We start from the raw sequence: 12,085 nt of genomic DNA, 5'->3' as shown, positions 1-12,085 counted from the left end.
GATGGAACAGAAGTGAAAAATAATAAATGGATTTACCTGCTCTTTTATACCTTTGGGTATAAGCAGCTAAAACCAGTGAATTACATAAACAGAGCTGCAAAGTTTAGAGATATTCACAGCCAGGAATTTATGGCCTTTAATCAGATGATCTCTGAAGAGCAATTACTTTGATACATATTATGAAAATATTTTTTCAGAGTGGGAAAAATGTCCAAATGGACCTACATAGCTTCTATGATTTAATCTAACACGAGTTATCAGGTTTTTTTATCATTGTAGCTCCTCACATTATCCACAAAGTGTTTTCTTCCTCTCATGTCTGACCACCAGGGCAAAACAGTTCTCAAAGGACAGACAAATGGTGTGTTTTGGAAAAGGGTTTAGGAATAAAAAGTTTACTTCTCCTTTTGTCCCTCTAGCAATTCTGAAATATGATACTATAATTAACAGACATTTTTCAGTTTAAAAAATACAATAAAATTCAATTTGTTCTTACCTCATAAGCATTTCAGCCAAACTCTTTGCATCTAGAAGAAAATAGAGGAAATGTCATCACAAATCAAAATCTATTTGAGAGATGCATTATTAACAAGTGATTTGAATCAGCCATGTGTAACACCACAGTTGTTTCTAGATCAATGGCAAGAATAAAAGTGTCTCAAAGTCTCTACTTTTGCTGAAATTGCATTTCTGCTCCAAAGTCCTGTTTAGTTCCTCAGTAGCAGCAAAGATGATAAGAGAAATACAAGCTACCATTGGCTTAACTAGAAAAAAAACCCTACATAAACATATTAGAAATAGGAACAATTTAACAAATAACGAAGAACTCAGCTCTTTTGTGCTATGGGTAGCAAATGAACAGGTGAGGGAAGAAGAAAAGGCTCAAGACACTGGCAAGGGGCTCAAAGACCTTGGCACAAAGTCAAAGACACCTGTGCCTTTGATTTTAGCCCATGGAAACAATTCCCAACTTTGTGTGAAAATTTACAAACCACAAAAGTTTGAATAGAATAATAGTTAATTTGTCACAGAGTAAAAAAGTAAAATTTTAGGGATTTAGAATGGGGGTTCAAGAAGCAAGATAAAAGAATCTAAGTGTGTCCTCTTCTTGTCCTACATCTTCTGCTGTGATGGTGACACTTTTAGAATTGTTTAAACTAAAGGCAGACTGTCTAACATAGGTAATAAGTATTAGAAAATTATTATAAATAAAATACACGTAATTCTTAATACAAAAAACTAACACCGCCCCAAAAGTGAACAGTGTGCCACAAACCAACCTGCCAAACAAACCTCAACAAGTCAGAAAAAGAACATAACAGATAAAGAAAAACAAACACCCTTAAAAACCAGAGCTGAAAAATCTTGACTTCTTTGATCACAGAGCTAGGAAAAAAGACTTTTTAATACCTTGAAAGCCATTTCAAACACACAAAACCTGAAAAATTAGTAGTTATCAACCTGTCAATTCCAAACCAGATGTGAGCAAGGGAGAGCTCCAGGGAGTCAATTTAGAATCCCAGAATCCCTGAGGTTGGAAAAGACCTCCAAGAGTCCCAGCTGTGCCTGATTCCCACCTTGTCCCCAGCCCAGAGCACTCAGTGCCACCTCCAGGGGACACCTGCAGGGATGGGCACTGCAAAGCTCCCTGGGCAGCCCCTGCCAAGGCCTGAGCTCCCTTTCCATGGGCAAATTCCTCCTGGTATCCAACCTGAACTTCCCCTGGCACAAACTTGCTTGGTTGCACTCAAATATGAATATTTCCCCACTAGCAATAATTCAAAATACTGCTGGGTGTTCAGAGTATGGCTACACATGAAACAGAGGATGGTTCATTCCCACATGGATCAGCGCTGCAAAATAAGACACTGCTGAAGGAAAAATATTCCTCCTGTTCTTGTCGTTGCTGCTATTATTAGCAGAGAATCTTTTGGGGCTATAATTATTTCAATACTTATCAGTTCAAAAGGCACAGCTGAAGTTTGGTTTTTCAGGTAGGCTTCTGTAAAACTCTATCAACATAATACATGAATTTCTGTGGTATCATCCAGCAGAAACAGGCAGCTCTGCTTTGTTCTCCTGCAGTCTGCTGCTAAACAAACTCACTCAAAATGCTGATTCCCAAGTCCTTAAGTTTATCACACAGCAACAAAGCAGCCTTTTGTGCAACCAAGTGAAGCAAATCTGAGAAGAAAGCAATTCCAAGTTCTAAGTCTTCAAACAACTCTTATATGGAAGTTTACATTTCTTCTTTTATCTGCTTCTTGTAAATCTACCAGCACCTGCCAAGACATTTACTGAATTTATCTTTGTTTCCTCCATCCCACTTTTTTTATTCCTCAATCACCTCTTGGGTCTGCAACACCTACAACAATTTCCTTACTTGTGATCCTATTAAATATCCTGCTTTTAAAATGCCAAGGATGCAGGCAGAAACAAGCCACATCTTAACACATCTCTATAGCTTGTCTTGTACTCCTTTTTAAAAGGAATGGACAGAGGGCTCTTTTTATTCATTAAAAAATCTCAGCAAAACCCTTTTTATCCACTTTTCTGAATTGTATTTATCTGACACAGTGCCAGCTTGCCTCTCTTAGGCTTTATTCCTCACCTACCACTGGAGAAGCTGGAATTCTGTGCTCCCTCTAGCTTTGTTTGCTTTACTTTTTCATTTTTAACCTTCTTCCATCCCTTTCCAGCCCAAAGCATGGAAGATTCATGGTGGAGGGAAGGATGGTTCATCTGGAGTGTCTCATCTAAAACAAACATTTATTTTGGGCACTCAGAATTCCTATTTTTCACCTGGAATGAGATTCTCTTTGCCATTAACACCTGGAAGTGGCAGTGCCTAACAGATGACAATATCTTTGCCATCAGTCATAAACCAAAAGACCAACACTGCTGCTCCCAAAGGAGTTTTGTTACTGACTTCCAAAAACCCAGGAAAGGACAAATTTCTTCAGAAGAATACAAAAAAGCCAAACAAAGACAACACAATAATAATAATGACATTGGTTGCAAGTAATGGGGTTGTTTTTAGCAAATTTTATGATGCTTCTTGCTATTCTAGCAGCACCAGGATCATGAAGACCCTGTGTACACATTCTCCCTCTGGCATACATAATCAGGGTGGTTTAATATGCAAATATTGTTTTCATTCAGCCAGCAGCTTTTTGAAGCAATTGCTGCCTCCTTAAGTGAAGTCTGTGGATATTTGTGCAAGGAATTCACAACTCAAGAAAAGCAGAAAGGACAAAACTGAAAATTATTACAATGTACTTAGCTATTTTTTTTTATTTAAAAGTTTTCTTTTTGTAATTTTTTATCAGGTTTAAATGGCAAAAAATCTCCCTCAGATGTTCTCAGGTGCTGCACAGCACACAGATGATTTCCATGCTGCACCTGGAGAAAAATTCACACCAATTCATGCACGTGGCACAGAAGTTCTTGTTAACACATGTTGATCCTTGGTTAAAGAGATGCACAGGAGACTGTGCACCTTCAGTAAAAAATAACATGAGACATCAGCAACACCATGTATAGAGTCAAAAGCTGAATGAGGAAGTACTGAAGGGAAAAAATTCAATCAGCTGACTTTAAATTTGTTAATTATCCAAGCAGGGTGAGCAGAACTGCTGGAGTTAATGATGGGCACACAGGTTGGTGTGGCGTGGGACAAAAACAAAGCTGTCAGGAATATGAAGGGCTCCTCTGTATCCATCAAACCAAAATCCAGAAGCCTAAAAGTGAATATCACAGAATCACGGAATGGGTTTGGATGGAAGGACCCTTAAAGATCATCTCATCCCATCATCCTACCTCCTGCCATGGCAGGGACACCTTCCACTGTGCCAGGCTGCTCCAAGCCCCAGTGTCCAACCTGGCCTTGGGCACTGCCCAGGATCCAGGGATGGAATTCCATCCCAGCCCCTGCCCACCCTGCCAGGGAACAATTCCTCATTCCCAAGATCCCATCTAATCCTACTCTCTGTTAGTTTGAAGCCATTCCCCCTTGTCCTGTCACTCCAGTTCCTTGTGAATATTCTGTTTCCATCTTTCTTGTCAGCTCCTGCAGGCCCTGCAAGGCCACCCTGAGCTCAGGCCAAAGCTTCTCCTGTGCAGGTGAACAATGCCAGCTGTGCCAGCCTTTCCTGCCAGCAGAGCTGCTCCATCCCTCTGCTCATCCTGGAGCCTCCTCTGGGCTCTCTGCAGCAGCTCCAGCTCCTCCCTGCGCTGGGACCCCTCTATAAGAACATCATGTGTCCAAAACATCAGCTCCAGGAGAAATGTTATTGTCACAAGCCAATGACAGAGATTTTAATGTGCTTTTCCTGCTTTCCCTTTTGATCAGCTGGTTGACGATCCTTTCTAAAACAAGCCAGCATCCCTGGCTGTGTCCTATCACCTCCCAGCTGTGAGATGGTGAAAGCAGGGCTTGGGAAGGGAGCATGGATGACAGAGGGAAGGAGATGATCTCTGCTCCAGTCAAGCATCACTTCAGTAAAAAAGCCACAGCCATCACTTTTCTCTGCTGGCACAGCCACCTTTAAAATTCTTAACACACATTGCCCCCTGGGAAATCAGGGACAGTGATGGAGTTTTAAATTGCATCCTGCCACTCCTGAACCATCACGCCATCCTTTCTGCTTGTGTTAAGGTGAATTGGATTCAAAAACAAGGGGAAAACCATTCCAGGAGTAGCAGAGCTGGGTTAATGGCCAGAAGGAGCATTAAACCATCAGGCTTCCCTTTGAGAATATCTGCTGAACTCCGGAATTTGTGACCTTTTTGTGTCACCTGGCTGGTGGAACAACTAAACTGGGCAAAAATCAGGACTTTGCTGAGAAATCTGTTTTCTTTATAAAGGAGGAAAAAAAAATGTTTAATTGTCCCCACATCCAGACAAGTGGTAAAAGGATCAAGAATAGAGAGGCTGCTGTTCTTCAACAGAAATGGGAACTCAAACCCATTGTCCATAAGCAGGGACACAAATGTTTGCATGCAGAGGACCCTGCAAATAAATCTGCAATTCCCTCTCCTCTTTGTCAAACAGGTTCAAAAAACCCCACACATCTGCAGCCACAAAATCAAGAGTTACATCTGTAATTCGCACTAATTATTTTAGAAGGTCCCACTGTGGAGATTATTTTTCTGATGTAGACTAGAGGAAATTCTGATTTAGGAAAAAGGAATATTGTGCCTCAAAGAAACCCCACCAGGTCATACAAACCAAATGATAATGTGATATTTCCCTTTCAAAAGTTGTATGAAAGTTAATCACAACAAATACTAGAGAAAACCATTTCTTCTTTAGTTAGGAATTCAGAAAAAACTTGCACACATTTGTTTTAGAAAACTTAGTAAGTTCTCTGGAACACCAATATTATTGTCAGGAAAGCTTTTAGAACATGAAGTTTCTGCTCCAGAAGAGCAGAAAATGTCAAACATGGGACCAGTCTTCAAAAAGAATGAGCAAAAAAATTCTGAATTACTTAAGTCCTACCAGTTTGATCTTGGCAATGCACAAAATAATAATAAAAAAGAATTGAGTGGAGCTTAATGAAAAGAATTAAAAGGATAATTGAGGCCAATCAATACAGACTTGTGGTCAAGCAGCCATGTCAAACAAAGTGGATCTTTAAAAAAAATGAGATTAAAATTTGCTGAGAATTAATGACATTGAAAAAAGCTCTCACTGGGATATGATTAAATCACAGTAAAAGATCATTTATGTTTCCCTAAAACAAAGTTTCAGTAACTCAAACTATTTTAACAGAAAGTAGCATGATGCAAAAATTAACACAGTAGCTATTTAAAATGGATTTCAACATATTCAGACCCAAAATTGAATAATTCTTCAGTAATTTTTTTTGTCAGGGACATTTATCAGTGGTCTGGAGTAAATAAAATAATATCTGATAAAAGTTTGCAAGTGACACAAGAATTTGGTAGCTAAAATATAAGGAAAATGCCAGATCACTAAGAAAATAATCTGGATTATAAAGTCATACATCAAGATCACAAACCAGGGCTGTACAACAGGGAATGTTTTCCTGTTTCAGAGCAATCAGAGAACTGGCAAATGATCTCAATGAATAAAACGTTAAGGATGTAAAGGATGGGAAAATTAGAGAGGAAAATTAAAATATATTCATCTGTTTCATTTACCAATTAAAGCATTAAGAAATGACTTGGTTACCACCATGTGGAAAGGATATCCTTGGAGACTGAAAATGATACACAAAAGAACTTCTGTACTCTAGAGAAGACAGGACCAGATGGGATGTCGAGCTGTAGTGTGACAAATTCAGCTAAGTGAGACACAACTTTTACAGAAATGGTACTTAAATACTGATGTCTTTTATCAAAAGTACTGATGAAATCTTTTCCACTGCCTGTGTTTAAGTGAAGTTCCAATATTTTTCTAAATTCCTAATTTCTGAAATAGTTCATAGAAATTTTATTTTATGCAAAAGCCACCCTGGTCAGTGATCATCATCCTTCCTCAAGGGACTGTAACTCAAGATTCTATGAATACCTGTAAATTAACCATGAAAAAATAATGGGCAGAAACATCATTTTCTAGAGCCAAAGGGCTCGAGATGTCCTACTCATTACTGGATGGAATTCCACAGTTTTTCTAAGAAGATAAGATAACACTTTCTTTTTCTTTACCACATTTTTTTTAATGAAAAAACCCAAAACTGGAAAGGTAAATGGCTTGCAAGGTTTTGAAGGAAAAGTGATTATACAAGCTAAAGCATCCACATGTCCTGATTTCCAGGGCTGTGTATGAACCATAAGGTTGGTTGTCCTTTTTTATATATGAATTTGTCCATGCTTTTTATCTTTTTTTTAACTCCAGAATATTGTTAGAAAGGACAAAATTAGACCAGAAAAGAGAGAAGCAGGAAGGTCAGAAGGAAAACATAGCATTGGCCGTGGTTTTAATAGGTACCATAATCACATTTGGTTAAAATACAAACAACTAATCAATTTCGTGGCTCCTGGAAAAGATTGGGCTTATTTTTTGTAGGTGAGAAATTGTTTTACTATTAATTCAGGTTTGGATTTGAAAGGATTTTCCTGAATACCTTCAGAAAATACCTTCCCAAAATACCTTTTCCAGTGCAAAAGCTAGAGGGCAGCAGTGTCAGACTGCAAGGGTCAAAAACTTGGCTGTGGCTCAGCCAGGGGTTTTTGCTAGAAAATGATGAAGCTGAATGAATTCACAGATCTAAATCTTATTCACATAACAAACAACAGAATTTGAATAAGGATCAGAGGAAAATGCAGATCAGCAACAATGAAAAGTCAGTGAACAATGAAGTGTTGTGTAAGTTCTATTATAAAAAATCATGGGGAAAATGTGGTAACAAATCTGAGAAAATCTGGTTGTGTGTTCTATCCTACTAAAATCTGGCTACTTTCATTTTATAATTTGGAAATAATGGTTAGCATCTGCTGGAAAACTGAGATTCCCTCATCTTCAGAACATCTGATTTCATCCTTCAAAAAAAAATCTACTTAAGGGTCGTTGAGGGAAACAAACAAACAACAAAAAAAGGAAAGCAAATCAATAAGAAATATCTTCCTTTCCCCCATGCAAAACAATAACAATGTACATATTAATAAATTTTTTAGAAACTTCTGACCAAATGAAAAAGAAGGAATTTCTACAGAAAACACACACACTCTGTTCTGTACTGCAGGAAAATGATCCCAGCTGGGGATTGCACACTTTGGTCACGTGCAGCCCCACTCCTGTTTTCATGTTGAGAAGTTCCACAGACACCCCCTTACCTCGGAGCCTCTTCAGCCTCTGCTCCCTCCTCCTCCTCCTGACGATCAGCAGCATCACAAAGAGCACCAAGACCCCCACCAAGATACAGGAGATGGTCACCAGCATCTTCAGCCCTTCGTTGGTCCCCAGCCCTTCCTCACTTTGCACAACCGACTTGATGAGGGGAGGGATTGTACCTGCAAACAGGGTCATGGCATTAGAGACCTCTTAACCAGGACAAAAGATTGAGTTCTCAGGGAATAAAGTATTTTGTTGCTTCAGGTGCTGGCAGAACCCTGAGCAGGATTTTTCTGTTTGGGGTGGAGGCTACATTTGTGTGTAATGGCCACGAGCACATAACCAGGCTCATGGTAATGAGGGACTGACTGCAGAGATTATCAGACATCCAGAAGAATTGCATTCATTGATTAAGGAAAACCATGCCTGATATGCAGTCAAATACTATGATTAATTTGGAGTCCTATTAAATTATTAAAAAGCTGTAAGAGAGCTCAGAATTCCTCCCTATGTCTATTATTCCTTATTATGGTGAAATAGCACTGCTGTGACATTTCTGCTGGGCTTTGCTGTGCAAGGAACTCATTTGACAAGGCTCATTTTGTGCCACATACATCAGATTAATCCTTTGCACAGACACATTCTGCTATCAGTTCTGAGGGTGCAGCAGTGATAGTGATCTGAAATTCAGACAGCCAACCTGATACTAATCTGCTAAAGACTGTCTGACATTATACTCATCAGTAAAACAGGAGAGTAATGCTGGATAGAAACAATCAAATTTTGAGAGGGAAACGAGGGAAATGAATCTACCAGCTACTGGCAGGCAGCTCACTTTTTCATTCTGGGACATATTTGCATTTTGAATATACCCAGCTTCCTGGTGATATATAATACTTGAACTTTTCAATTCTTTTCTTCTTTACCTCTAAGGGACGTGAGAAGAATGCAGCACCTTCTGCGGAAGGCTGTTTAGTCATGGAAGACTTCTCACTCATTTCCTGATTACTATTAAACTGCTGAATGCAACCACAAATGAGGTTATAAAATGCAGATTTCCTTGAAATGCGTAGAAACACGTAAGTATTGTGAACTGTGATGACTTTGGATGGAAGCTATTAAATTTTAACCAGCTACTGAAACATAAAAGTGGCTACTTACTTGCTAAAAGGAAAGGAGGGTGAGAGAGAAAAACAGGCACATCCTTTTTTACATTTTAATTGCTGCATTAAGTGATATAGTTATATCTCATTATGTGCTATACAGTATCAGAATAAAAACTGAGATCTGATGCAGTACAGTGTGAGTGCCATAACCACAGCGAAAATGTACAATCCCAAGTCTTGTTTTTTTCAGAAGAGCTATTTCAGCTGCATATAAAGAGAAGAGCAGCTCCCTAAAGGGACAAAGATAAAAAGAAAAACTACAACCATCCAAACCTATATTAGGTACTTTGGAAAATTTGTTTTCTTACAATTGCATTTGGAATATTTTTCTAATGTTCCACTGCAGTTCTTCTCCATAATTTTCCTTTTTTTTTTTTTTTTTAATTTTCTGTTTCTTGAACACACAGCAGGATACTTTCATCTTGCCCTGAGATGCACATTTTGTACTACTTTAAAGGCAAATAAAATCATTAGATGAAGAAATGGAAAGAACTTCAAGCTCCTGGAGGTAATACTAATAACTGTCTCTACGTCCTCCTAAACCCTCCTGGATACTAAAGGGCCAAAGTTTTCTCTCAATTACAGTCACAGAGACCATTAGGTTCAAGATTGCCTAAAATTGTGTCTTTGATGAAAATCAAATGATGAGTGGCCCTTATTTCACTTAAACCTGAAGTGTTTAGATATGTGATTATCACTATCCATACCTCTCTCTAGGCAAATGTAAACCTCATAACATTACAAACAGGCAGTTGGAGCTTAATTAAAAAGTCATACTGCATGTTTTCACATCACCCCTTTGCTGCTTTTCAGCAATTGTGTTAGAAATTACCAAAAATTACTCCTGGTATGTGTGGAGAAAACACCATTTCAGTGTTTGCTGTCATTCTAGGTGCCTGCTGGGAGCAGAATGGTCAAAGCTTTTTTCAGGACTCAGTCCCAGACAAATGGGGAGGGTTTGTTTTGTTTTCCAGGTCGGTTCACCATCACCCTTTGTTAGCCTGATTGGTGCCTCACAGAAACTGCAATCTGAATATCTCTGACCCCTTTTTCCCCTTGGCTGCAGCATCTCCCACTGCACCCTGTGAACTCAGGAGGGTTTCCCTGTGTCCCGCAGGGCAGGGAGTGCCTGGGTGGGTCAGAATCAATTAGCAGAGTTTAGAGCTGATCCGATTTAATGCCAGGGCTACCCAGGAGCTGATCCCCGAGCTGGGAAGCTCCTTTGCAGCTCTCCACAACTGCAGCTGCACAGGGCTAAAAATAGCTCCTTATGGATCGTGGGCTTCTGAAAAAAACAAGGGGCAGGCAGGTCAGCCAACCTGTAAGCTGGAAATTGTTGCTGAAATGCCCATGACCAGAGAGCAAAAAGCTGCACGTAGGTTTGTCATTAACCCTCTGACCTGATTCAGCACAGGGAGATTTGAGGGGGAGGATGCTGAGCCATGATATTCCTCCCACACACAGCAAAGTGACCCAAAACCACGTAACTCTGGGATTTCTGCAAACTTTACAAAGGCTTTATCTTAAAGCTGCTAAAGCTTCTAAGCTTGTTCTTAGCGTCTGGCATCCCAGAACTTTCATACACTGCATTATCTAATCTTCAAAGTGCTACTCTTGTATCTGCTCTATCTGAGGGGCAGCTGTGACCCCTGCAAGCTGGAAGGGGCTAATCTCACATCACAGGGTGAATCAAAGGCAGAGGCAGGGACAGAACTCAAAAGTGGGGCTGGCCAACAAGTTTCCACTGGTTTTCTGCAAATAAAAATTCCTTGTCTAAGGAAGCAAAAATTTCTGTATCAAATACTTGTAAGAATGATAATCCTCATAATAATCAGTTTTAATTTCAGTTCTGAGTCAAACCTAGCAAATGTAGAAAATCTGAAAACTGAAATTTGCTTTTCCATCCCTGTTTTCATCTCATAACCTCAGGGTCAGTATTTGAGCTCGCTCTGCCTCTCTAAGGCACAATTCAGTCCTGGCAAAGCACACTTCACAAACAAAACCAGCAATATCACAAATGGGAAATTTTCTAGCTGACCAGAAGCAGTGGCCCAGGAAATTTAATGCTGCAAATATTTTTTACTGTTTCATTTTATCCCTTTTAAAGATGCTATATGGCAACATAAAAAATCAAAGGGTGTGCAGGTCACACCAGGGTAAGTATCATCACCCAATCAAAGAGCAGAGCCTGACAACATTTCAGATCAGATCACTGTAAGAAGAGTTTTGATTTGAGTGCTACAAGAGGAAATTGAAGGTTCTGGATCTGCATTTTGATAGAAATTCATTTTAAGGTATGGCTTAAGACTGTTTGCCCCAATCAAATAAAAGCGATGATAATGGAACAACTGAAAGTTGAATGCTGCCTGTGGAAAGATATTGGAAAACAAAACAAAACCAGGATAGGTTAAGTAAAATGAGAAGAAATTAACTCATAATACTTGAAAGAGTTATTATTGACAACAGCTACACTTCTCAGTAAAACAAGTCTTTCACATGCCTGGAAAAACCTGGAACATTTGTGAAGTAACTGCTTAGAACCTCGATTCCTGTGAGCCTCTGGAGTGCTGAGGCAAGATCTTGCTCTTAATTTTCCAGACTGTGTGAAATAACATGAGGATTTGTGTGGCAGCTTACCAAAGATGATATTTTTCCAAAGGGTGATTAATTATCTGCAAGAGCTGCCGAGTACCCAGCACAAGGCTGGTATAGCAGCAGAGGATGTGTCAGGGGCTGAGGTTTAAACCCTGCCTAAGTCAAATCCCACATTTCTGCCTGGGAATGACCCCTGAGCTGTACATGAGTAGTGATGTTCGTGTGGAGGCGTGTTACCAACGCAGAGTTACAAACAATTACCAATTTGGTGCTGTCACAACCATCAGCTCCTGTCTGAACTCGCTCACCAGTGCTGTAGCTTAATTTAACACTACAGATGTTGCCAAGTGGTTGCACAACGCAGCACAACACCCCTGGCAGCACAGCAAGGTTTTACACTGCATGTCTCCAGAAAAGCTCTGGCAATTCCCACTGGAGCAATCCAGAGCTGCCATCTGGAGCCATCTGTGCTGCCTTTTTGCCAGGAATGCAGCCCTTCCCCACTGTGCAGCCTGGCAGCCCT

The 12,085-nt window shown here is 39.8% G+C and overlaps 1 protein-coding gene across 1 annotated transcript in view; it reads right to left on the bottom strand.

Annotated features, from left to right (window-relative positions):
- Positions 1-12,085, bottom strand: part of DSCAM (DS cell adhesion molecule) — a 119,542-nt gene that overhangs the window by 55,825 nt on the left and 51,632 nt on the right. The window contains exons 13-14 of the mRNA XM_031064924.1: positions 7,804-7,980; positions 497-527 (exon numbers count right to left, since the gene is read on the bottom strand). Coding sequence (XP_030920784.1) covers positions 497-527; positions 7,804-7,980 — 208 coding nt within the window. The remainder of the gene's footprint in view (positions 1-496; positions 528-7,803; positions 7,981-12,085) is intronic.

Source organism: Geospiza fortis, unplaced genomic scaffold (assembly GCF_000277835.1).
Source record: "Geospiza fortis unplaced genomic scaffold, GeoFor_1.0 scaffold233, whole genome shotgun sequence".
Classification (NCBI taxonomy): domain Eukaryota; kingdom Metazoa; phylum Chordata; class Aves; order Passeriformes; family Thraupidae; genus Geospiza; species Geospiza fortis.
The sequence above is the reverse complement of the archived record's forward strand: the minus strand, read 5'-3'. Positions and strand labels throughout refer to the sequence as shown.